At 38.5% G+C, this 25,414-nt stretch overlaps 1 protein-coding gene across 1 annotated transcript in view; it reads right to left on the reverse strand.

Annotated features, from left to right (window-relative positions):
• The window catches only part of TGFBI (transforming growth factor beta induced), a 130,689-nt gene that overhangs the window by 20,544 nt on the left and 84,731 nt on the right, over positions 1–25,414 (reverse strand). The window contains exons 10-15 of the mRNA XM_089694081.1: positions 21,852–21,997; positions 17,986–18,122; positions 17,181–17,311; positions 7,694–7,818; positions 3,289–3,391; positions 1,129–1,202 (exon numbers count right to left, since the gene is read on the reverse strand). Coding sequence (XP_089550207.1) covers positions 1,129–1,202; positions 3,289–3,391; positions 7,694–7,818; positions 17,181–17,311; positions 17,986–18,122; positions 21,852–21,997 — 716 coding nt within the window. The remainder of the gene's footprint in view (positions 1–1,128; positions 1,203–3,288; positions 3,392–7,693; positions 7,819–17,180; positions 17,312–17,985; positions 18,123–21,851; positions 21,998–25,414) is intronic.

A 25,414-nucleotide genomic window follows, 5' to 3' on the forward strand; every position in this document is an offset into this window, starting at 1 on the left:
GTATATAAATGGCCGGACGGTGGCAGTCCAGGGGCGGGTTGCCGTTCATAAACGGCGCCTGCCATTATGGACTGTGCGCGCTCCCTGGAAGCACGCAGCACCGCGATACAGTGGAACACCGATCGTCGTACGGGACCTCTGTGCGAGGTCCCGATCATGTGATCACTGATTGGCCAATCAGTTATCACATGCAGTGTAGTAAGCAAGATGGCACTTCTGACATCATTGCTTACTACGTGTGAAATCTGTGAATGATCACAGAGGTCACATGGTACAAGGCTATTCACAACAGCCTTATACCATGTGACAAGCAGCTCACAGTAGTTCTCAAAGGCTGCAGGAATGCAGCTAGAGAGAAGGAGAAATTATTGCTTTTACAGCCTTTATGGGTGTAAAAGAAATCAGTGTAAAAAAAAAAAAAATCTTCATCACCCCCCCACAAGTAGTAGAGTGTCACCATGGTGACACTGTACTGCTAGGGTGACAGTATGTAGAAAAAAAAAACAAATAATAATATAAAGAAATAAAATAAAAATGTAAAAAAAAATTTAAAATTATAATTTTTGGTTATAAACTAATTTTTTTTTTTTACTAAAAAGATAACTGAATAAATTTTGGCCAAGATTTATGATGAAATATTATTTATTTGCAAAATTTTATAAGAAAAACACTTTTTTTCAAAATTTTTGGACTTTTTCATTTATATAGCAAAAAAAAAATCCCGGTGGTGAATAAATACCACCAAAAAAAAGCTTTATTTGTCTAAAAAAAATGCTAAAAAATTAATATGTGTACAGTGTTGCATGACCGCGCAATTGTCATTCAAAGTGTGATAGCGCTGAAAGCTGAAAAGTGGCCTGGACAGGAAGGGAGTAAAAGTGTCCAGACTGGAAGTGGTTAATAGAAGTAAATCTCTCTATGTTAGCAGTGTCAAGAGCCAATGTGATGTATGGGGAACCCTATCCAACATCACTCAACTTATCAATGTTTTCATGCAAGATTCACATAACTGTTACTTATCTGCCAATTTTTATAATTGGATTCAACTAAAATAATATGTGAATCCTGGATGAAAATTGCATGAAAATATAAATAGGCTATTTGAGGTCTCTGTTTTCTGAAATTTACCTTTGAATATGCAGCAGCTTGCCTCAGAATATCAAGCCCAGCATCTGAGAGCTCATCTCCTCGTTCTTGGGACTCTGGAGAGTAATAAAAGATAATAAAATAATAAGTATTACAAGATCTTGCAGAGTCATTGCAGAATGAAACAGTTTAGCTGCCTACAGATGCCCAAAGGTGGTTGGCCTATTTGCACCCAATATATCCAATGAATATTCATGCTAACAGAAAATAATTCCCTAAAAGTGAACATTTCCAGAGGGCAAACATACCAGTTCATGCTTATGAAGCAGTGGTTGGGTCATAATAAGGCAGCACAGTGTATTCATGGTTTTTGTGCAGATTACCCATGCTTTGCCATAGACTTCCAGTAGATGCAGGCAGGCCTTTTGGTGTGCTTTCAGAAAACACGCCAAAACAACCCAACCTAATGGAGGTCTATGACAAAGTGTGGGTAACTCACACAAAAAATGCAGGTACACTGCCCTGCACTTATGCAGTGGGGTAACTGCTCTAGATCAGTGTAAAAGAGGCCTTAGTGGTTTGTCTTTTTTGAAGGGAGGAACATATAATTTCTGAGTACAGACTATACCTGTATATCAGGGGAAGTAATATCACCCAAACCGTCCTCTCCGCTCCTCCCATGATCTCCTGCTCTCTAGCTCTCCTCCTCTCATGCTCATCTTCCAGGACTCCATCCTCCGGAACTCTCTACTCCAATCTATCCAACTACTGCCTACTCTGCTTACTTTTAGGCGATCTTTGAAAACCTATCTCTTTAGGGAAGCCTGTCATGCCTTCAGCAAATAACCAAATCTTCTTTTTCTCCCATCAATTTGTCCCCCACAGTTATTATCTTTTGTACCACTAGCCCCTCCTTCTTAGATTGTAAGCTCCAAGGAGCAGGGCACTCCTAACCCTCTTGTATTGAACTGTATTCTTGCTGTATTATCTCCCTTTACATTGTAAAGTGCTGAGAGAACTGTCGGTGCTACAGTATATAAATCCTGTATAATAATAATCATAATAACTATGTCTCATTAATGTGATCTACCTAATATTTTCAATATCCACAAGACATTAATTATTTGAGGTACTTTTAAGACAGGTTGAATATTATATGTGTTAATCTACAATATACTTCTGATTTTATCCCATTTAGGTGTGATCTGGCCAAGCAGACATGATGGATCTTTCATGAGCTCTCTTTATCTTTTTAGACAGACGTTCGTTTTTTAGGCGCCTGGAGAAAAGCAGACTCACACTGAAGCTGATGGCAGCCTGTTTAGAAAAATCGCTTTTTGTCTAAATATAGTACATTCTTTTGTAATTCCTCATTTCTCTCATTCCTTAATGAAGAACTTTGTTTTTAGGTATATGTTTATTTCTCTGTCATTAGATGCAATGCAGAACTTCTACATAGGTATTTTACTCTCTCTTGCACGCATAACATACAGTTATACTTGAAAACAGAAAACCCTTTAATATTTAATTTGCAACAGATGGGGGTTCTACTTCCCCACTAGACACATTACTTCGGCCTGGCACATATAAATCAATTTAGTATTGAAGACAGTACTGATGTAAAACTACACGAAGTCGAGTATAATGTACATTCCATGTGGCCAGTTACAGCACAGACTTTGAACTGGAACCAAACAAATTGCTAAGATGTTTATTTAAGATAACATAATTGGTAGCTCCAAAGTTTCTTACTTTTTAATGAGTTAGAAGGTCTTTATGTAAACCAGATTTAATCAACTCTGGCCAATTTGATTAGCCAGACTAATGGCTTAAATGTATTATACTAAATATGCTGCATATACTTTATTATATACACTCTATTAGCCATCTAATGCGATAGGACTGTGAATGTATGTAACCCACATTACTAATATGTTGTATTTTTTCATTTTGGATCATCCAGATCCTTGGGGAAATCCTTTTTTAACCAGTGTATCCCCCCTTGTTATACAAGCTTCACTGCACTCATAATACAAATGGCAGCATTAATCCACCTAATTATCTTTCAGTAAGTTACTAGTTATAATTAATGCACTTGTGTCCAATTGCTTTCCATTACTTTTCTAATGGAAGGCCAGCTCTAACATGTAAATATGAAATAAAAGAAAGATATCTACAAATGAATCACTGCTTTATTCTTACTTGGTGGCTGTAACATGGTGCTGATAGCATGGACCACACCATTCGTTGCCATCAGGTCTGCTTCAGAAACACGCTGTTTGTTGACATGTAGTGTGGAGTTTTTCTGTAAAAACATCACAGGGTTAAACTACAAGAACAGTTACTTTGGAATGGTGTCACGTGGAATATGTAATGTCTGATATCACTGACTTGTAAGCAATTTTCTAAAGAAATATGGGAAAGAAAGAGTAGCACTGTGAAATGGGCTTCTCTTGCAAGGAGGATGTTTTTTTCATGCTGAAATAGTTATTTAACTTGGCCATTTAAACATCAGCATAGTATAGCCTCCAGTAATAAAAGTGAAAAAAAAAATGACTGAATTGGTTACTCTCCATAATATGACATATATTGTATTTGTATATGGCATAATATTGTCCTACTCTCTGGATGTTGAAATATGTGATATATGTTAAACTAAATGTAAACTCTCACCTTAAAACAACCCATTCAGTTTAAATTAGAAATGAAAAAGTAAAATATTTGTATATAGATAATCAAAATACCCTTTTTCCCCTTTGTTATAAGTGATCACATACCCTCTGTTCTCAGCTGCATAAGGCACTCAGGGAGGAGAAACAGCACCACACTGATCTTCCCAGTGAATGGCTGTGCATTGGGGGGGGGGGGGTGACGTGTCAGCGCAAGTGTAATCTCGATTAGAGGAGAGCAGGCTCAATTTCCAGCTCAGCCAGAAAACTGACCATGCTGTGCTCTCATGCCCAGTGTGGTCGGTTTTAATAGGAAAGCAGAGGGACTGGCAGGCTCACCAGGGATTTCGCACAAAGGAAGCAATACAGAGAGAAAACAGGATACATTTTCATACAAGTAGAGTACATGGTACAGCAGGCACATATCAGAATATGGAATGTTGGGTTTACATATTCTTTAACACCTGCTAGGTATAAGGGAAGTAAACATAACCACAATGTTAACATTATTTAACGTGTTTGTAAACCCTAAACATGAACCTGTGTTATTTGCTCTCTTTTGGTCTGTTAAATATACTATACGCCATTATATCTATTGATGGTGTGCTTCCTCTTTGCATTTATTTGTCTCATGTTCATTGATATTGCTTCCTAGGCATTCTTGGAACCTCTTTATTCTGCATGTTTTGCTCTGTGTATGCTGTTTAAGTTCTGTGTTGTTTGCCATGTGTGCTCTTTGATGTGTGTGCTGGCCCTGCTGTACTGCCTGCACTGAGTGTGTTCTGTGTTCTGTTTGCTGCCTGTTTTCAACATTCTATTATTATTATTGCTCCTTTTATAGTGCTGTCAATTTACACAGCGCTTTACATCTGTATACTCACAGAAGTGAGTACTCCCCCCACATTTTTATAAATATGTTAATATATCTTTTTCATGTGACAACACTGAAGAAATGACACTTTGCTACAATGTAAAGTAATGAGTGTACAGCTTGTATAACAGTGTAAATTTGCTGTCCCCTCAGAATAACTCAACACACAGCCATTAATGTCTAAACCGCTAGCAACAAAAGTGAGTATACCCCTAAGTGAAAATGTCCAAATTGGGCCCAATTAGCCATTTTCCCTCTCCGGTGTCATGTGACTCATTAGTGTTACAAGGTCTCAGGTGTGAATGGGGAGCAGGTGTGTTAAATTTGATGTTATTGCTCTCACTCTCTCATACTGGTCCCTGGAAGTTCAACATGGCACCTCATGGCAAAGAATTCTCTGGGGATCTGAAAAAAATAATTGTTGCTCTACAAAAAGATGGCTTAGGCTATAAGAAGATTGCCAAGACCCTGAAACTGAGCTGCAGTACAGTGGCCAAGACCATACAGTGGTTTAACAGGACCGTTTCCACTCAGCACAGGCCTCGCCATGGTCGACCAAAGAAGTTGAGTGCATGTGCTCAGCTTCATATCCAGAGGTTGTCTTTAGGAAATAGACGTATGAGTGCTGCCAGCATTGCAGCAGAGGTTGAAGGGGTGGGGGGTCAGCCTGTCAGTTCTCAGACCATACGCTGCACATTGCATCAAATTGGTCTGCATGGCTGTTGTCCCAGAAAAAAGCCTCTTCTAAAGATGATGCACAAGAAAGCCTGCAAACAGTTTGCTGAAGACAAGCAGACTAAGGACATGGATTACTGGAATCATGTCCTGTGGTCTGATGAGACCATGAAAAACCTATTTGGTTCAGATGGTGTCAAGCGTGTGTGGAGGCAACCAGGTGAGGAGTACAAAGACAAGTGTGCCTTGCCTACAGTTAAGCATGGTGGTGGGAGTGTCATGGTCTGGTGCTGCATGAGTGCTGCCAGTACTGGGGAGCTACAGTTCATTGAGGGAATCATGAATGTCAACATGTACTGTGACATACTGAAGCAGAGCATGATCCCCTCCCTTCGGAAACTAGGCCGCAGGGCAGTAATCCAACATGATAACAACCCCAAACACACCTCCAAGACAACCACTGCCTTGCTAAAGAAGCTGAGGGTAAAGGTGATGGACTGGCCAAGCATGTCTCCAGACCTAAACCCTATTGAGTATCTGTGGGGCATCCTCAAACAGAAGGTGGAGGAGCGCAAGGTCTCTAACATCCACCAGCTCCATGATATCATTGGAGGAGTGGAAGAGGACTCCAGTGGCAACCTGTGATGCTCTGATGAACTCCATGCCAAAGAGGGTTAAGGCAGTGCTGGAAAATAAAGGTGGCCACACAAAATATTGACACCTTGGGCCCAATTTGGACATTTTCTCTTAGGGGTGTACTCACTTTTGTTGCCAGAAGTTTAGAGATTAATGGCTGTGTGTTGAGTTATTTTGAGGGGACAACAAATTTTCACTGTTATACAAGCTCTACACTCACTACTTTACATTGTAGCAAAGTGTAATTTCTTCAGTGTTGTCACATGAAAAGATAGAATAAAATACTTACAAAAATGTGAAGGGTGTACATTCATATCAGTCCCTAGCCCTCAAGGGAAGTACAATCTAAGGTTCCTAACTTACATTCATTCATACACATACTAGGGCCAATTTAGACAGGATCCAATTAACCTACCATGCAGTGTACATTCTGTGTTGTTTGCTCTGTATGCCCTGAGCTGTGTGTGGTGTGCCTAGTGGTTATACTGCGTGTACTGCCTGTGCTGTGTTTGCTCTGTGTAGAATGGGCTGTGTGTTTAAAACATTCTGTGTATGGCATGTATTTTCTGTACTGTGTATGCTGTGTGCATTCTGTATTGTGCATGTTGTGTTCTCTCCATCTTATAATGGTGTGCTCCTTTATTTGCATTTATTCATCTCAATGTTTGCTGACATTTCTTCCTATGACATTACTTAAAGCTCTTTGTTATGCATTCTTTGCTCTGTGTATGTTGTATACTGTCTGTGCTGTTGGTTATGTATGCTGTTCTCTGTGTGTGCTGGTCTTAGGCAGGCAATACATTATTTTTTTTTTTTTGTGTTTGTTTGTGTTCACGAAAAAAAAAATGAACCAATTCCCTCCGTCCACAAGTTTGATGTGGATGGGAGAATCATTCCTGCTAAGCTATTGTAGGAGCCTTTCCCACTAGCAGAATACAACGATCAGTGTTGCTAGCTATAGCCAGCAGCCCTGATATTTCGGGAAAAAACCTGGCAGGCTGGTTGTACACAAGTTGACTTCTGTACAACCAGCTAGCCCATACAGTACATGGATCAAAATTTGGCCGGTTCAGCAGGGATCGATGTATGGCAAGCTTTAGTGTGTATAATGTGTGTACTGCCTGTGCTGTGTGTGCTGTGTGTCGTGAGAGCTGTGTGATATGAATGTTCTGTGTGTGATATGTATATGTTCTATCTTATGTATACTGTGTTCATTCTGTGTTGTGCATGTTTTGTTAACACCTTGCCATCCATGTTATTTGCACCTTTCTTGTGTGTGCCCTAGAGTGTATGTGTTTTGTGTTCTGTGCAGGGGCGGACTGACAACTCATGGGGCCCCCGGGCAATAGGGGATCATGGGGCCCCTGTGTCCTTGGCCAAACTCAAAAAAGCCTATGAAAAAGGTACCAGGGGCATCTCATGGGGCCCTCTACTGACCCCGGGCCCTCGGGCAGTGCCCGAGTTTCCAAATGGTCAGTCCGCCCCTGGTTCTGTGGGCAGTGTATCTGGGGTATGATTTATGATGTGAACTCTGTGTGTCCTTTGTATGCTATATGCATTGTATGTGCTCTGTATTGTAAATGGACACATTTCTACCTCCTTCATTTTCTGGGGGAACAATAATTTCAGAGTCAGTGGTCTCCAGTAATGGCCAGAGAAATGACATCACAATACTAAAGCAAAAGGGATTTAAGTCATGCATTCCATTTAAAAAAAAAAACAAAAAGCATATAGATCAACAGGACAATTAACCTACCGAGCTGGCTTCCAGTTTCCCACCCTGCAGAGACTTTACTCTTACAAGTTGACTAACTGATCCACCGACTAGGATCTCCTCACCAATGTGATACTTCAAAAGATTCGAAAGCTCTTTGGCATTACCTTCAAAGCAACAAAAATATATATTATACTTTGCTTTAAAACTGATATACTACAGGATACATTATAGTGCTCTAAAGCACCAATGCATGCAAATTCTAATTTATATATAGATTATTTTTGCATTGAAACATTTTTTTGTTTTTCGGATTGATCATGGCTCCAGCCTTAGTGTATACTTTTCATAAATTACATCAGAAGGTAAGTTATCAAGCAGTTTGATGAAGAACTGAGTCACACCAAAGTATTATTAGGGTCCAGCTGTAGAGTTAACTGGTCCTGATGTTTTTAGCACTGGCACTGTCTGCAAATACAACCACAAGCTTGGCTGAGAGAATTGCTTAGTTCAAATTTAGTTTACCATCTTCTTCAGCCGACTTTTGGTTTTCTGTTGTAAGTTAATTGGGTGGCTTTACACCTACCAGGTCACTTCCATACACACTGGAACATGCTTTCTTGCTGTTTCTGACTCCACCCCCCGCTGCCATGTATCCCAGGTTGGTTACCATGCCTTGGTGCCAGTTGGTAGAGCAGAGGGACATTAGCGAACATTCCCTATGGTGAATGAACCTAGAAACAACATGCATTTTGTAATTTTTGGTTTGCGAGCTATCAGTTCCCATCCTCTGTGGCCAAGGAAGAAGCTAATCAAGCCTGATCTGTGCTTGATTAGATTCCATGGAGTGCAGGGAAGACATTATTGGTTTAATAGTCCCCTGATGTCTCAATATTCAAGGTTCAAGAGAACCTTTTTATTGTGCTATCACATGGGGGGGGTCTTGTCAACTCATTTGATAACAAAAAAAGTTATAACGTGTCTTCATCCCTCCCTTTCTCTACACAACGATGGCAGTTTTTTTTTACCTTTTTTTTAAACAAACAGCGTAGCCCCACCCCTCTATTTGCCTAGGCGAATGACGTGCGCAGTGGTCGGTGAGCCTTCTGGGAAATGCATGTCATATATCCCAGGAGGTCTTTAGCCTTTCATTAATTCAGCGAGGGCAAGCCTAGCGGCATTTCATTGCAAGGCCCCGCTGGATGAACCTAGAACAGCTGACAGACCTCTCGACAATGTCACAAGTAAGATGGCAGTGCTGGACTGAGCGATGACTACTGACAGAAGGATATCCATGCTTGATCCATTTGCGGGGTGAGTATCCGAACTGTGCCTACAACACAACCCGGTTATACCGAGGGGGTATAAAAAAAAATGAGGGGGGCTGAAGGTCCGCTTTAAGTTAAAAAAAAAATTAAGCAAAGTTACAAAAAAAAAATTAAAACCCCTTGCATCCATGTACTATACACACATATGAATTTAAAAAAATAAAAAAATGTTGGGTGGGCATACATATAAATTGCATTAGACATATTAGGTTTTGCTACTCATGCAGGAATGAAAGCAATATTTCCTTCACAGTTAACTCTGACCTGTAAATACTTTTAAAACACTGCCTGATGACAATTTTAGGTACTGTAGTTTGTTGCCATATCACAGCTTTGTGCAAATTTAATGCTTAACATGTTTAGTATGTATACTCGATGTAACCTCATCTTTTATGTTTTACAAAAAAAAAATGAGGTTATATACTGGGGTTGATTTACTAATAGCAAACAGTCTGTGCACTTTGCAAGAGCGGTAAATGTAATGTAGTAAAGCTTCACTTTGTAAAGAATACCCAATCAGGTGCAAGGAAAATAAAAATAAGCCTGCACATGATTGGATGATGGAAATCAGCAGAGCTTTAGCACATTTACTAAGCTCTTGGGGAAAATTAGCTGCACTTGCAAAGTGTACAGTCAATTTGCCATTAGTAAATCCACCCCCATTGTGTTTGTGTGCACTAAAATTAATGTTATTGTATTTTTTACTCAACAGTTACGATAATATTGTGTAGACAAAAAAATACCATTATTTTATTTTCCAGGGTTTCAGGCTTTTAGAATATATACTGTTTTTGGGGCTTAAAGTAATCTTCAGGCCTAAAATATGCATTTTAATATGTGTGCAAAAATGCAAACACAGCTCTGGCAGTGAATGAGTGAAAGAGCCTTTTGGAAGGCTTAAAAAAATCCTGCCATCATTTTTTATATTAAGCGTGCAACAGCATGGCTACCCAGTAATACTTTTCTGTTTAATATCCAATATACTTGTCACTGTTGGAACATGCAAACAAACTGTAGGAAAATGCTGCTTGCCATGTTTGCCAAGCTGTCTGAGTCTGTTGTCTATCCCTGACTGCAATTTGTCATTGTCTGCATCAAGAAACTGTGGAAAACTGTATGTTGTTAGTGTAATTTGATAATGTCAGATAAATTCCAATTTAGGAAGCAGAAGACTATTGTTAAGTTTGGTCACTTTTTCATCACATAGAGTGAATGAACACAAGGCTTCTATACCAATATGTTGAATATTTTTGTTGCAGTAACATTCTTGACCATGGTAATGGAGAGACAATCGACAAAGTCAATATCTTCTTGCCAATAATCCTGTTAAATTCTTTTGTGCAAAGTAAACCGCATTCAAGAGATGACCATGGCTGGTAAGCATGGGAAAAAATGGTCAATCAAAAGACATATCAGTGTCTAGTCATTTTAACCTAAGAGAACCAGACATCAGAGCGAAGAAGATTCAGATGTCACCTGAGACTTTAGAAAAACACTGTTATTAAGAATGAATGTCCATTATTCTGTTGAGAATGCCATCTTAGAAAAAACCCCGTTTTGCTTACTTGATGACTGCTAGTTATGACTTGTGTGAATAGATACTATAGAGAAGAGGAAGACAGTTAAACAAAAACACTGTAAAAACAACATATGTTTAACAAAGGGAAGTTACAAATTCTTGCACCATCCCACTACAAAAAAAAAAAAAATCACAATTTATTAGTAAGTGATATGTCTGTAAAATATTGTTTTGTTCATGTATCAAAGCCTTTTATAGTTTTGGATAGGCTTTTATATGTATATGTGTAAATATGATTAAATTACATGAATGAGATCTTACATTCTTTTATTTTTGATGAATTATTATATAAAATGTTCATGTTATGTTCTTGCCCTGCAGAAGGGGGATATATAACCCCTGAAATGTGTTGCCTGTTGCACTCAGTATATGTCTGATTTAAAACCTTACTTTGGACTATAATACTATGGTGTGCAGCTTTGATTTTTAGATTTAAATGCAATCTTTATACCCGAGGTTCCTGTGGTACTCCCAAAGGGACACCATCAGAACAGCATTGATACAATTAATTTTAAGTACTAAAGTGTGACTTAGGCAGGCCATAGATGGGTCGAAAATCGGCCAAAAAGTCGTCCAAAAGAATAATTGGCCGATTTTCTGATCATTAGTGGGTGAATTTGTCGACCCTTTTTCGTGATTTTGACACATTTTTTAAATCGGTCATGTTGGAAAAAAAAACGGCTGATTTTGTCGATTGGCTGATTTTCACGACAATAATGGGCAAATTGGCCGATCTTTTTACCGATTAAAAAAAATGCGCACGAGCCGTGACCTGCAAGAACAAGGAAAAGAAGAAAAAGAAGATGAAGACAAAGGAAAAGAAGAAGAACATCTGTATCCATTTGTATCCATTTCAGATACAGATGTTTCTATTCAGATACAAATAGATACAATGTTGCAACCGCAATACTTTTAAATGTCAAAACTAATAGCGGAGTGTCCCTGCAGAGAGCTCTGCTATTATATTTGACATTTAAAAGTATTGCGGTTGCAGCATTGTATCTATTTGTATCCGAATAGAAACATCTGTATCTGAAATGGATACAAATAGATACAATGTTGCAACTTTGCTATACTTTTAAATGTCGAATATAATAGCGGAGCTCTCTGCAGGGACACCGCTATTATATTTGCTGGCCGTAGACGGGACGAAAATCAGCCGATTTGTTTTTTACCAATGGTGGTAACATTGGCCGATTGAACAACCGATTTTTCGTGTTTTAAAAAAAAACAGCCAGTTTTCGCCTCGTCTATGGCCTGCCTTACTCAAGGTTCCATCAATTAACTACTCTAATAATGCAAATAAGAACAGAACAGTGCACAATATATTTGTGGCAGTATGTCTGTTAGTAGAATGAAGTGATACATTGATAACTATGCTGAAAAAAAGAACAGCCACATTACAGCAGCTATATGGCAGCATGTTAGCCAAGTGGTTAGCACTCACTAGGGATGTTATCTGCATGGAGTTGATTTTTTGTGCAAGCTTCTTCTGGGTGTTCTAATAAACGTATGCAAACAAGACCTCTGTTTAAAAACCAAATAGAACAGTTTGCTAGCTGTATTTACCATTTACATCACTGATAGAGGATGTAAAGAGTGCAAAGCCCCACACAGGCTTGAGTCAATGGGAGCATGGTTTGTCTTCATCTGAGGTCTGCATGACAGCTGGGAAATATTATATGGAGGAGGATAAATAGCCAGTTTATGGCTACCCTCTAAAGTATTCTTGGTGGAGGAAAAATTTCAGAGGACAAAATGTTTTTGTTATTTAGGTTACACTGGGTTGTTGGAGTATAGGAGATCAGGAACTTTTTTTTTAAATCTCCTTTTGTCTCTATGTTCAGTTTGCCTCTGACTTTACTAAGATACAGTGGACAAATGCAAAATCTGATGTAAATCAATGGCAGGCTCCAATATCAATAACTAAACTAACTAACTAGACAAAAGTGACCAGATATTAGGGTATTTTATGACTAATACTCTGAGTAGATTGTTACATATTTAAAGTGTAAAGTTAAAACTAGATATGAGGTATTAGAACCCCTGCCATTTTTAGCGCTGATTTCTCCATTGGTGAAGCTGACTCCTCACTGTTACTGAAAGTGATGGAAAAATCCAAAATTTTGAGTTATCACTAGAACAAAATCAGACTTGACCTTATCCAATGGCAACACTAGTTCAATTGTCAACAAAGGAATTTAATTAATTTTAACCACTTGTCCTCCAGAGTATTTACTCTCCTTCCTGGCCAGGCCATTTTTCGTGATAAAGCACAGCGTAACTTTAAGTGACAACACTGCACCCAAATAAAATTTATGTCCTTTTTTCCCACAAATGGAGCTTTCTTTTGGGGGTATTTTATTGCCTGTGCGGTTTTTATTTTTTGCACTATAAACAAAGAAAGACCGACAATTTTGAGAAAAAAACAATATTTTTTACTTTTTGCTATTAAACATGTCCAGCAAAAAAATTGTATTCTGCTACATGTCTTTGCTAAAAAAAAAAATCCCAATATGTTTAAAATAATTGGTTTACGTGAAAGTTATAGTGTCTACAAATGAGTGTATATATACTGGAATTTTTTTTTATACTAGTAATGGCATCAATCAGCGACTTATTGCAGGACTGTGGGACTGCAGCAAGCATTCTGACACTGGGGGGGGGAACTGACTAACTGTCACTGACATCCCCAGTGACACTAATACAGTGATCAGTGCTAATCAAAAGCACTGACACTGTACTAATGGCACTGAACAGGAAGGGGTTAACATCTGGGACGATCAAAGGGTTAACTGTGTGCTGTGTGCTATTTTACTGTGTGCTGTGTGTGTGTTTCACTGTGTCAACACATTGATTTGCATTGCTCTGCTATGTAGAGCAATACAAACCAATGTGCAGGACCTGACAGGGAAGAGATCTGTATTGTTTACATACAGGTCTCTCTCCCATCAGTGATACTTGGCTATCACTGGGTGCCGGTAGGGAATCACCAGCTGGGCCTGGTGCTCAATGGCTGAGGCCACCAATGGGCTCTACCCAAAAATGTAAAGTCACGTATAAATACTTGATTTTGCGCAGCCCTGCCACCCTGTAGCAGTATTTCTGCTCTAGGGCAGCGGAAAAGCAGCTTAGATATTTTGCCAACTTTTTGTTGTGACTAAAGGAGAGGAAGTAATGGAAAATGGCATAGATGGGACACAGAATGCAATAAATAAACTGCCAAGGGATTTTAACCATTCCCTGCTTTATCCTAAATGAAAATAAAAAAGTAGTATGGCTTTGGATATTGGTTAATTAACTGAACCACTGTTTGAATAGTTTGCTGTGTTCTAACTATGTACTAGCAACTGAAATGATAGAATACTGGTTTTGCTGTAAATGCTCTGTATATTCCTGGTGTCCTCTATGCCTAATTGCAAACAGGCATAAGCTGTACTGAATTAGCAATCATACGCAAGTATAGTATATCTGGCTAATCTGGAGAAAATGTAAACCATGCATAGACACTTTTTTTGCAGCTTTCTGTGAAAAGCAATCAACATGCTACTTGAATCCATCTTTGCTGTCAGTTTGGCTTAATCACTGACTGGATTTAGACCTCACGCTACGCATTTTTATGGACCCCTCCAGCAGTGTCATATTATTTCTTGCCTAGACAGTCCCATTTCACAGAAGGTTAGTATGGTAACATTTTTCCCATTAAAGTGTCAAGCTCGTATTAAAATACTTGATCTACAATGATTGCTATTCTTTAGCTTATGGATTTGTGGCTGTTTAGACTTGCTGTTGGAAATAACAAATATTGCACTGGTCGCCTCACTGTGATTGCAAGATAGTAACAAATTATTGACTAATGTTTTCAATAGGTGTCTATACCATAGTTCATCCACTGCAGGCAGCCTACGATGTCTCCTATGTATACAATGAGCACAAATGTCCCTGTTTAATAACATTATACAAATAACAGCGCCAGTCAGCAACCGATAATTGGTAGTCAAATATCTACTTTCTGCAATTTAGTTAATTTTACACAAATTAACCATAGTTTTTTTTTAATTTTTATTGGCTGTCAGTGTTTACATATTACTTTTTGCATTTCTTAAAGACCAATTGCAATCAAAAAGTTAAATCGGTTAATGAGCTGCTCATTTTAACATGGCGGCTATGCTAAGTCAGAAAGTTAAATTCACTTGTCTTTTGCAGTGGATGTGTTTTGCAATTCATCTCTTACATTACCAACACAGAACCTCAGATCACCAGATTACTAAAAAAAGAAAACAGAGTGGCCTGGTGCACCACAACCATGCCTGAAGTAAAAAATGAATATGTAGGCTGAGCTCTATGTATGCATTTGAGTGTTTATTTTCAATTCTGGCTGTAGGTGCACATTCAAATTAAGATAAAAAATGATTTTTTATACAGTCAATGGTGGAAACCCAATGTTCAAATATCAATACCCCATTAAAAGAAATGATAACTGACACTTTAGATTTATTATGTGGAGAAAGAATAGGCTTCACTAAATTCAGGCAGGGTTCCTCGCAGCAATACCTCTAAAAGAGCACACTACTTTGTCATAATGACATTCTCTGCTGTATGCTGGCAGCACCTGTCAAAGTGATGTTCTGCCAGGCAATGCCTGCATAGTTTTGTTGTGATGCCACTCTGCACAGACACAGCAGAACACCAATGTAAAAGGGGGCATTCACCAATAAATACCATGGTTATGGAGGCACAGTGTGTGTGTGTTTTAAATAAATAAAATATATAACATTTTTGAATTACAAAGGGGGCTTTCAGATTCCTATAAGTCCCCCCCTCCACAAACCCAGACATCATCTTTGGGACTGGATGTGGAGAAGAGGAACTTCTCCCCTGAACAAGGGAATAAGGTGCTTAGCTACAAGGGCTTTACCCAGCCTACAATCACATTTGGTCCATGACATTACTCAGGTCCTCATCTTGTTTGTTTACACACTATTAACCATGGATCTGTTATTTAATAGTATTAGTTTGGTGAGGCAACATCATCAGGCAGAGGAATATCAAGAGTGATAACTGATCTAAACTGGTGTGTGAATTGATTGTGGAGGATTTACTTTTGGGGAATATTGTTCACAGAATCTTTAATGCCAATACTTTTTTTTTACATTGCGTGTGCTTATTTACATTTTACCTTTTGGGGGAATGGGTAATAGGGGACTAATGTACCCAATATTCATTCCCCCTGGGGGGAGGGTTGGAGCAGGATATCTAATATTTAGGGGACCACTTAAAGTACCCCCACACGCAAATCTTCACATACTTTTGGGGACTGTGGTGAAGAAGCCCTTGTCCCACATCACTGAGAGAAGATGCCTTTCAAAGGGTGAGAGGCCTGTTAAAAGGTATGTGGCCTGATATGGTTCAAAAGAGGGATGAAGGGCTCACATTTACTGGCCTTCCTTTCTTGGCCATCTACGCTGTATGACTGGATAAGCCTCTGGTCTGAATTTGTAAGGCGAACCCCAAGCACTTTTTCTGTGATTTAAATGTCACTTTTAAAGGGATACATTGTTCCATGCAGTTTTAGGGCCTCTCCCAAGCATGTTTTTAAATGATTTCTGTATTTTCAATGTTGCCCGTTCATCCCACTGGATGCTATTTGTTTTATTTTTTTTTTGTTGGCACATGTCCCCCATATCAGTGTCCAGCTACTCATGCCTTTAGCTTGCAAATTCAGCCCCCATAGACTTCAGAGCTACGTTCAGGGTTTGTGGACTTTCTGCTAGGTTCTCCAAACCGCTCTATATAGCCCTGAAAATGAATGCAGAACTTTACATATATATTGTATGTTCACATCAATCCCTGCCCTCAAGGAGCTTACAATCTAAGGTCCCTAACTCATAATTCATACATACCTATACTAGGACCAATAACCAATTAACCTACCAGCATGTCTTTGGAGTGTGGGAGGAAACCAGAGTACCTGGAGGAAACCTACACAGGCACAGGGAGAACATGCAAACTCCCAGCAGGTAGTGCAGTGGCGAAGATTCGAACCAACATCCCTAGTGCTGCTAGGTGGAAGTGCTAACCACTTAGCCATTGTGCTGCCCCAGTTTGTTTTTCCCTATACAAATCAACAAATAGGCAGTAGCAGAGATGGAAATAAAAACAGCATGATAGACAACAAACAAAAAGCTGGCATAGAGGTAAAGCCAAGGAAGAAGTGAAAAGAAACTAAAGCACAACTAGCACAGGAATCACACAGAAAGCCAATAAAAGCAAGATGGAATCCAGATGGATTGTTTCAATAGCATTCCTGTCTTTTGAGTGACTGCTTGGTAATGATTGCTTACTATTTGATACATTACTTTGCATGTAGCTAACACTAGCGATGACAGTTTTTTATTATCAGTGATGGAACAAGTTAACATTTTACTTACCAACCTTTTAATCTAAGGAAACATGAAGTGGTCCTACTTTACCAGTAAGAAACCAGCAGCAAATCTTCTTGACCGGATTTCACTTTCATTATGCATACACAATTTGGATGCTTTCCATTTAATTTATGGAATATATTTTAAGCAATGCATTCTCTGTGTAGCTTGTTGAAAGCTCAAGCCACTATGCATACCTAACAATCTGTTTAATTCTGCTCTTGGGAGAGCGCGGAAAGCTTCATCTGTTGGAGCGAAGACCGTGAAAGTGCCTTCTCTGTTCAGTGTCTCAGTAAGTCCAGCAGACTGGATTGCAGCCACTAATAAGCTAAAAAAAAAAAAAAAACAAGCGTGAGACTAGCTTTTTAGGACATCATTTTAAAAGAAGTACATCACCAGACCCAAAAGAATCCCTTCAGAATATCATTGGCTAAAAGCAAAAAGTTAAGGACTACATTTAAAGCTGGAGATTAATGGATATTAAAAACATAACTACAAATCCAGCACAATGTTGTTGCTTTCTCTGACTGACCCAAGTTGTAACTTATGCAAAAATTGAGCTTGCACTCCACATTTGTTTAGAAAGCGTCCCATATTCATTAATTTGTAAACAAAATGTGCTGTAGAGAAAGTTGTTTTAGCATACAGACTGGGAATTTGGGTAAGAAAATGAATTTTGTTTGGTAAACTAAAACTTACTAAATGCATCTTTTTCAAGATAAATGCTAAAATATTGGAGGGTTTATGACCCTTGAGACCTAAATTGGATGCTGCTGTAGAGAAAAATAAGCTAGAAGGAAGGTATACATATGATTCAAGATAAAGCACTTGATTTTTTTTTTAAGAAAATTGCAGAATGATTTGTGGGTCTAGGGATTGTCATTAATATAACTATACAACTCCCAATATTAAAATGTGACATAAGTAATCTTAACTGTGGCAACCAACCCTTCACACAAAACTTCACAAAGTTTCACATTTTAAGAACAAAGGAATTTGTACCTGAAGCGATTATCAGCTTTAAGAACATCCATTACATTTCCTGATGGTGGAGTCAACAGCTTGTCAACAATAAACATTGTGCCATATCTTCCCTTTTTGTCATGTGCATCAATACAACTGTTTTCAATGCAAAGAGCCTATAAAAGATGACCAGGTCAATCCATGCAACATTCATGAACAATAACACTTTAGAGCAGTAGTTTCCAAACTGCAACCCAGGGTCCAGATGTAGCCCTTTGCTTGCCTTTAGCCAACCCTTGGGGCCCTACTCTTCCAACTGACACCAAATGATGGGACATCATTCCTCTCACTAACAGCACCAATAGGCCACTATTCCTTCCAATGATAATCTGTGATTTAAAGCAGTGCACTACTATCTATGAGTGCATTTGCTCTGTGAGTGTATTTTGTATTGGTTTAATGCATTTTCATGGTGGCTTTAAATGATAAATCACTATGTATAGTCTCTTGTCTTATCTGTCTAACTGTGGAGGACAGTATATCTGGGTGAGCTCATGATATGGACTAATCCTCAAAAGCCATCGGAGGAAGGACGAGGAAATATTCTGTTAACCGTTTAATCCCCGCAAAGGGTAAAGCACATGGTGACCTGCATATAGGTCAAAAGCTAAGGTGAGAGCGGAGAGTGAATGGTGGTGAGAGTCACTGGAGAAAACGTCACTCTTTATTTGCTCATTTGTTGGAACTGTTTGATTGAAGGAATAAAGTTGTAATTTAGATGTTTTTCACTATTATATAGGGGTGACTCTACTCCTTTATGATAGCATCATGTATACCATAATTGTATAATGGTTATATGTCACAGATAAGTGGCAATTAGTGGATACAATCAAGTTTGCAATACTGTCATTATTTGCAACATCAAATTGGTGATGGGACTGTCTTGTCATTTTTAAGTTATACATTGTTTTTAAGATATATATTCATTTACGCACAGGTAAAGTTCAGTTGATTTAGGTCAATAATGGGTTATAATGTAAGCACATATTATTTAGTTTTGTATACTGGTTTGTTTTGTGGGGTCACTAATAGTGCATTGCAGCAACATTATACATAAGGTACTAGATATTTGATTTCTTTGTTGTTGCACAGGGAATTTATATTATTACTAATGATGGGGCATTGCTTGCTTTCACTGACCATGGTCCAGCCCTCCCAAAACCTAAAGGAAAGTAAACTGGCTCTTTGCTTAGAAAGTTTGGAGACCTCTGCTTTAAAGTAAACCTGTGAGTTTAGTGTATGCACAAAAATGTTATTTACATATTCTGAACAAGCAGTACATTTACTTTAAAACAAGCCATTATTCACCTCTGTAGCAATAGGCATTGTGGAGAAATTTACTTTAAAAATCACAACAAAGGCACTGAATTCTTAACTCTTTTCCTATTACCTTCTATTGCAGCATAATCTTGTCTGTCTACCAGTTTATTGTAAACACACATCATGTATTTTAAAACTGAAAGAGACTTTAGAGTGTTTTCTGTGATCTATGAGGATATTTTAGAATGCCATGTAAGCAGTTAAAAAGATCAGGATTGGTTTGTTCTAAGCTCTTTTACTACGTGGTAATAATATATAAATACTTTCTTGTCTAAAGCCTGGGCACAGGTGCACTTTAAACAATGGAAATGCAGTATCAGTTCTGAAAGATTTTATACTGTAGGGATAAGCACCTGGTTTGGTCTGAACCCAGGCTTGCACTAAAGTTTGTGTGTTTATGTTTATGGGGCACCACTACAGCTGCTATATATGAGAGCTTCTTTCTTCTCTTTCAAGGATTATTAAGCAAATAGCAGATGCTGAGAATTATATCACCCGCCCCATTCACTTGCTAGTCAGGGATACCCAGCCATGTAAAAAAAAGGGAAGGGGATAGGGGCTGCCATCATTACCCAAATATGGCCAAAGCCAGCCACTATCCCTGCACTTTTGTTTACATTCCAGATGAAAGCTTGGGGAGTTATTTGCACATGGTAGTCAGCAGGTATGAACAGTTTAATGTGTTTTTTGATTCAGCGGATGTTGTTTGTCATAATTGACTTGGATCTACATCACTGGATGACATGATTGATGATGGATCTATATTTTTTAATAAAGGATTTAAAGAAAGTGTGTGTGTGTGTTTTCAATAAAGTACTTTTTCTAAATTAAGTGTTAATTTACTTTTCAACTTTTTCTTTTCTGTGAGTTAATAAGCAGGTACAATGTGCTCTTTACTTAATAATGTGGGGGGTTGTATCTATGGGACACCCTATTTTAAAGGGGGTTTTCAGATTCTGATAAGTGACCCACCACAGAACTGCAACCGCTGGACAAGGGTTGTGGGTAGGAGGCCCTTTTCTTCATCAACATGGGGACAGCTTGCTTTGGGCAGGTGGGTCGCCCTGGCAAAACACCCACCCAATTCTGGGGGCATGTGGCCTGGTATGGCTATGGGAGTCAGGTAGGGTGCTTGGTGGTCCCGTCTTTCTTTGTCTGGCAGACTGTGGGCTTGGATTAAGGTTCTGGTAATGGATTTTGAAGGGACCCCATACTGTATTTTGCTGGGTGAAACTCTCCTTAAAATCCATACCAGATTTGGTGGTCTGGTTATGTATTTTGGAGGGAACCCCATGTCATTGTCTTTTTTTTTTTTTGCAATGTTTTTGCTTTAAAATGTACAGAAGCAAAAGTGTAATTTAGAAAGAAAAAAAATTTAAATTGCAGTAATTGACATTTCCCTGCTATCTTTTTTTTGTGAAAAACAACACTGGAACCCCCCCAAAATACATACCTGACTCTTAAGGTCTGGTACGCATTTGGGGGGTCCAAAGAGGTCTTGAGGCCATTTGTTACAAAATAAAAGAAACTAACAGGGAATTGTTAATTGCTGCAATTTAAATAACTTTCTTTCTTTTTATTTTTCTCTACATTTGTACAGATGTACACAGACAGGCTTAGGACACCACCAAACATGTTATTAAAATCTGAACTCCCGGATAAGCAAATATTTTTTAAATACATTCCACATGTGTATTCTTATTTGAATCTTGCTGCGCTTTGTGTATTTGTTCCATATCTATGCAGTAATCCATTGTGAAACTTTACCTCTGTGCAGGAACTTACTGTAATAAAGACCAGCCACTGCTGCTGTCTTTTCTTGTGCAGGGTGACTGGTCTTTGTCATTCGCCAGCTGGCGGATTGACAAGATCTGTAAATGTTAAATAGCTGCAGCAAATAATAATCAGGTCTCCAGCTCTGGCAGCTAAGACTTTACAGTGTAGCAATCATGTGTAAAAATCAGGACTAGGTGGAGAGAAACACAACTCCTTTGGCAGGTAAAACCGATTGTTTCTATGTATGTTATCCATGTAATTAGCCATTTTCCTGGAGTTTAGCTTTAATTAACCAGTATCCATAGAAAAACATATACACTTTTGTGGAAATATCAATAGTGGCATTTATAAGACATTAAATTAGAAAACGGGTCAGTCATTCATGAAATCTTGTCACCACATTTTACCACCATGATAAAAATATTTCAGTTATAATTATTTTATTCTGGTACTCATATACTGTAATTAATTGTAAATGCAAGCAGGGGCGGACTGACAACTCATGGGGCCCCCAGGCAACAGGGGATCATGGGGCCCCTGTGTCCTTGCCCAAACTCAAAAAAGCCTATGAAAAAGATACCAGGGGCATCTCATGGGGCCTCCTACTGACCCCGGGCCCTCAGGCAGTGCCCGAGTTTCCAAATGGTCAGACCGCCCTTGAATGCAAGTAAGTTATATCTTCCACGTGTTACTGACAAAGAGACTTAAAGGAAATCAATAATTCTGAAATATAAATAATAAATACTTACATTCCGGTATACAAATACTCTCAGTTTTTTTCCACCAACTGTTTCCAAAACTTGACCATGATAAAGATATTTGGAAGAAAGCTGATCTTTTATAATGTGATTCTGAAGTAAATTGGTCATGTCTTTGTCAATGTTCGGTGCTCCATCTAAGTACAGAAGTTGTAGCATTTATTATTGAGCATCAACACTAAATATAACTCCAAACATTAACTTACTTTCAATTTAATGTATACCTATAACAGAGATTCAGAAGAAATAATTGCTCAGGATCCCACTGTGGAAAAACATGCAACATATTTGCTGCTGGCCACCATCAAAATGTTGAGCAATAGCTTCTCCAGTCCGCTACAAGGCCATTGTAATGGATGATTTGCCTAAGGGAGTTGGGTTGGGAGGTGTGTGATCTTATTTTGTCATATAGCAAGATACCCTTTGTGCACTGAGGTCGACTTGTAAGTTGGAGACATGATGTAAGGATGTTATTCCACTGCATAGCTTGGTGTCATCTGCAAAGGCTGAAATGGTATTTTTAATCCCAGACCCTATATCATTTATAAAAATATTAAAAAGTAATGTCCCAACATTGAACCTTGGGGTACACAACTAATAACCTTAGACCATTCAGAGAAAGAATCATTAATTACTACTCTCTGAAAAGCCAAGTTTCTATCCATTTAAAACTGAATTTTTTTAAGCCTGTAGAGTTTAGTTTACAAATTAGCCGCATGTGGAGAACTGTGTTAAAAACTTTGGCAAAATCCTAGTGTACCAAATCCACAGCCACTCATTTGTCTAAATTTTTGCTTACCTCCTCATAAAAAGAAATTAGATTTATTTGACAACTTTGCTCTTTCATGAATCCATATTGACTATTGCTTAAAATATTATTATCTATCAACAACTCTTCTACCTGATATTTAATTAAATTCTCGAGTATCTTCCCAATTATAGAAGTTAAACTAACCAGTCTGTAGTTACTTGATAATGACTTTGATCCCTTTTTAAATATAAGCATCATATTCGCCTTGCACCAACCCAGTGGTACTTTGTCAATCATTAAAGAATCTCTAAAAATTAGAAACAATGGCTTAGATATAACATAGTTCAGCTTTTTAAGGACCATTGGGTATAAGCCATCTGGTCCAGGTGCTTCCTTTGCCTTTATTTTCTTTTAATGTTTCTGGACTATGTACATTTTGAGCCTTTGTGGATCATTTTGGGCTATGTCAGTACTACAGTATCCCCATTAATTACTTGAGCTTCCCCATTGTTCTTTGTATACACAGAGCTGAAGAATGTTTTTAATAAATTAGCCTCTCTATTCCCCAGTAAACCACTCAAAATTATGTAGGAAACAGCCTAGCTACATGCTCAAACTTGACCTTTTTACTATTATTATATCTGAAGAATTTATTTGGGTTTGTCCTGCTCTCTTTCGCAACCTGTTGTTTGTTTAAAAATTTTTTCATTTTTTGGCACAGATACTTAGAAGCTTAGAAGGACCAACTGAAAGGTATCTTCTGATAGGGTTACGTTATTCAACAGCCTGGGCAAGTGCAGCATGCCCCTACTATAGAGTGATTCTCAAAGGAGATTTTGGATCTTTGGTGCTGCCTAGGTGAAAACACTAAAGCTGAGATAAGGTTAATACGTATTTCATTTATCTCCTAATTATTTTTAACTTTTTTTCTCTAGCATGGAAAAGGGGTGGGCTAAATAGTGGCACTTACTGTACACACTGGTGCAATATCCACTGTAAGAAGTCTTCTGATAGCATGTATGATTACCAAAACCTCCTTCTTTGTCTAAGGGCTTAGCTAACAAAAACCTTCATATTCACATTAAAAAGAAAGAGATAATGTGAGCAGCTTATGTGCAGGTTTTTTTAACTGGTAACATATTATTTTCTGTGTCATTCTTTGAACAATGTGTCTTTATGCTTTATGAGTATGCTGTCATTGCTTAGGCTGCTGGCTGGATTTCCTTCCCAAGCCAGATTTATTTCTAAGCAGACGACACAAAGAAGACCTCTTTTGTAAAGTTCTTGAGATGCTGAACAAAGATGGTCAGGATAGCAATCACTATTTTACAGCTGTTTAAATATTTTATGGCAATATTTTCACATTTCAGGATATACTTTGTACTGACTTTCATGATGAGAACAACAGATGCATCGTCCTATACCAACCTCTAATTTGAGGTGGTTGAAAACCCTATTGCTTTCAAATGAAGGTGCCTCCCTGTATTAGTGCAAACTGTTCTTTTTTTTTTTTTAAAGAGATTTTTATTGGATTTTTACAGAGTATATATAACACTAATGAAGTAATGAAATATGACATCAATGTAACATCGAAGCATCCTCAACAGTGGCCAGGGGAGTATTGAGAGAGGATCGTAAAGAAAATGGTGAGGAAATAGGATGTATGTAGAGAGAAGAGTTAAAAAGCTAGAGAGTAGAATTAGAATTGGATGAATGAGGTGTACACGGCTGTCAGGTGTTATTCATCCTTAACAAATACAAATATAGAGGGGGGGGGTAATGAGAGAAGAAACAATTATAGTTTTATTAACTGGGGCTAGAAAAGGGGGTAGGGGGGGAAATAGAGCAGAAAGAAAAACTGAGAGTGTAAGGGGAGAGGATAAAGAGTAGATGTAATAAATGAAGTAGTTCAGTGACGGAAGATAGTGGTAAAAGATGATTGAAGGGCTGTGTCGGCTGGAGTAGAGGAAAATACTAGGAGATGGAGATGTTGTCCAGGGACCTATTGGGACTACAGAGAGATGGTGGAGAGAGAGAACAGAGAGGAGAGAGGACTAGAGATAGAGACTAGAGGGAATAGAGGGAAGTTATCGGGCGCGGGATCCGCCTAGGGTAGAGTGGAATGAAGGACATGTCAAACTCCAATTGCATGATGTATGCTTTTGCGACCTTGTGAGAGCCTTGTATATGTACGAACCTAAAGTAAAAGGTGAATCAAAGGGCAAGATATAGATGAGGAAGAAGGTAAAGGAAAAGTGCAGAAAAGTGGAGAGAAAGCCAGTACGATAAAGAGAGTTCCATTTAGTGGCATAGCTATCAAACCCACAAATAAGCGCTCAATAATACCAAGGCTTCGGGGACACGGGACTCGTGGAAAATTACCATGGACGGCTCAAGATGCTGAAATTCTGGAGAAAGAAAGACTGCTCTGGTGCGAGCATGGATCCTGTGATGTAGAATTTCCATTTCCGTAAATAAAGAGACTCCTTTGAAGATGTCGGTGAAGAGATTAAATCAAGTCTGTCAAGGCGTAAGAGAGCTGAGCTCTTGTTTGATGTCTGATAGAGTCGGAGGGGAGTTGGAGATCCATTTACGGAGATTAGCCCGTCTTGCTATTAGTAGGCATGTGGATATCCAAGGTTTGTTATTTCTGAATGAAGATGTTTGAGAAGAGAAGAAACCGATAGCTGGTTGATCCATGTATCCAAAAAGAAGAGGTAGCGGGTGGATGGGGAGTTGAAAGGTAGTGATACTTGATATGAAGTTGACCACTTGCTTCCAGAATGTGGAGATAATAAGACAG

The sequence above is a fragment of the Staurois parvus genome, unplaced genomic scaffold, assembly GCF_062004578.1.
Source record: "Staurois parvus isolate SC_StPar_1 unplaced genomic scaffold, SC_StPar_1.0 ptg000648l, whole genome shotgun sequence".
Classification (NCBI taxonomy): Eukaryota; Metazoa; Chordata; class Amphibia; order Anura; family Ranidae; genus Staurois; species Staurois parvus.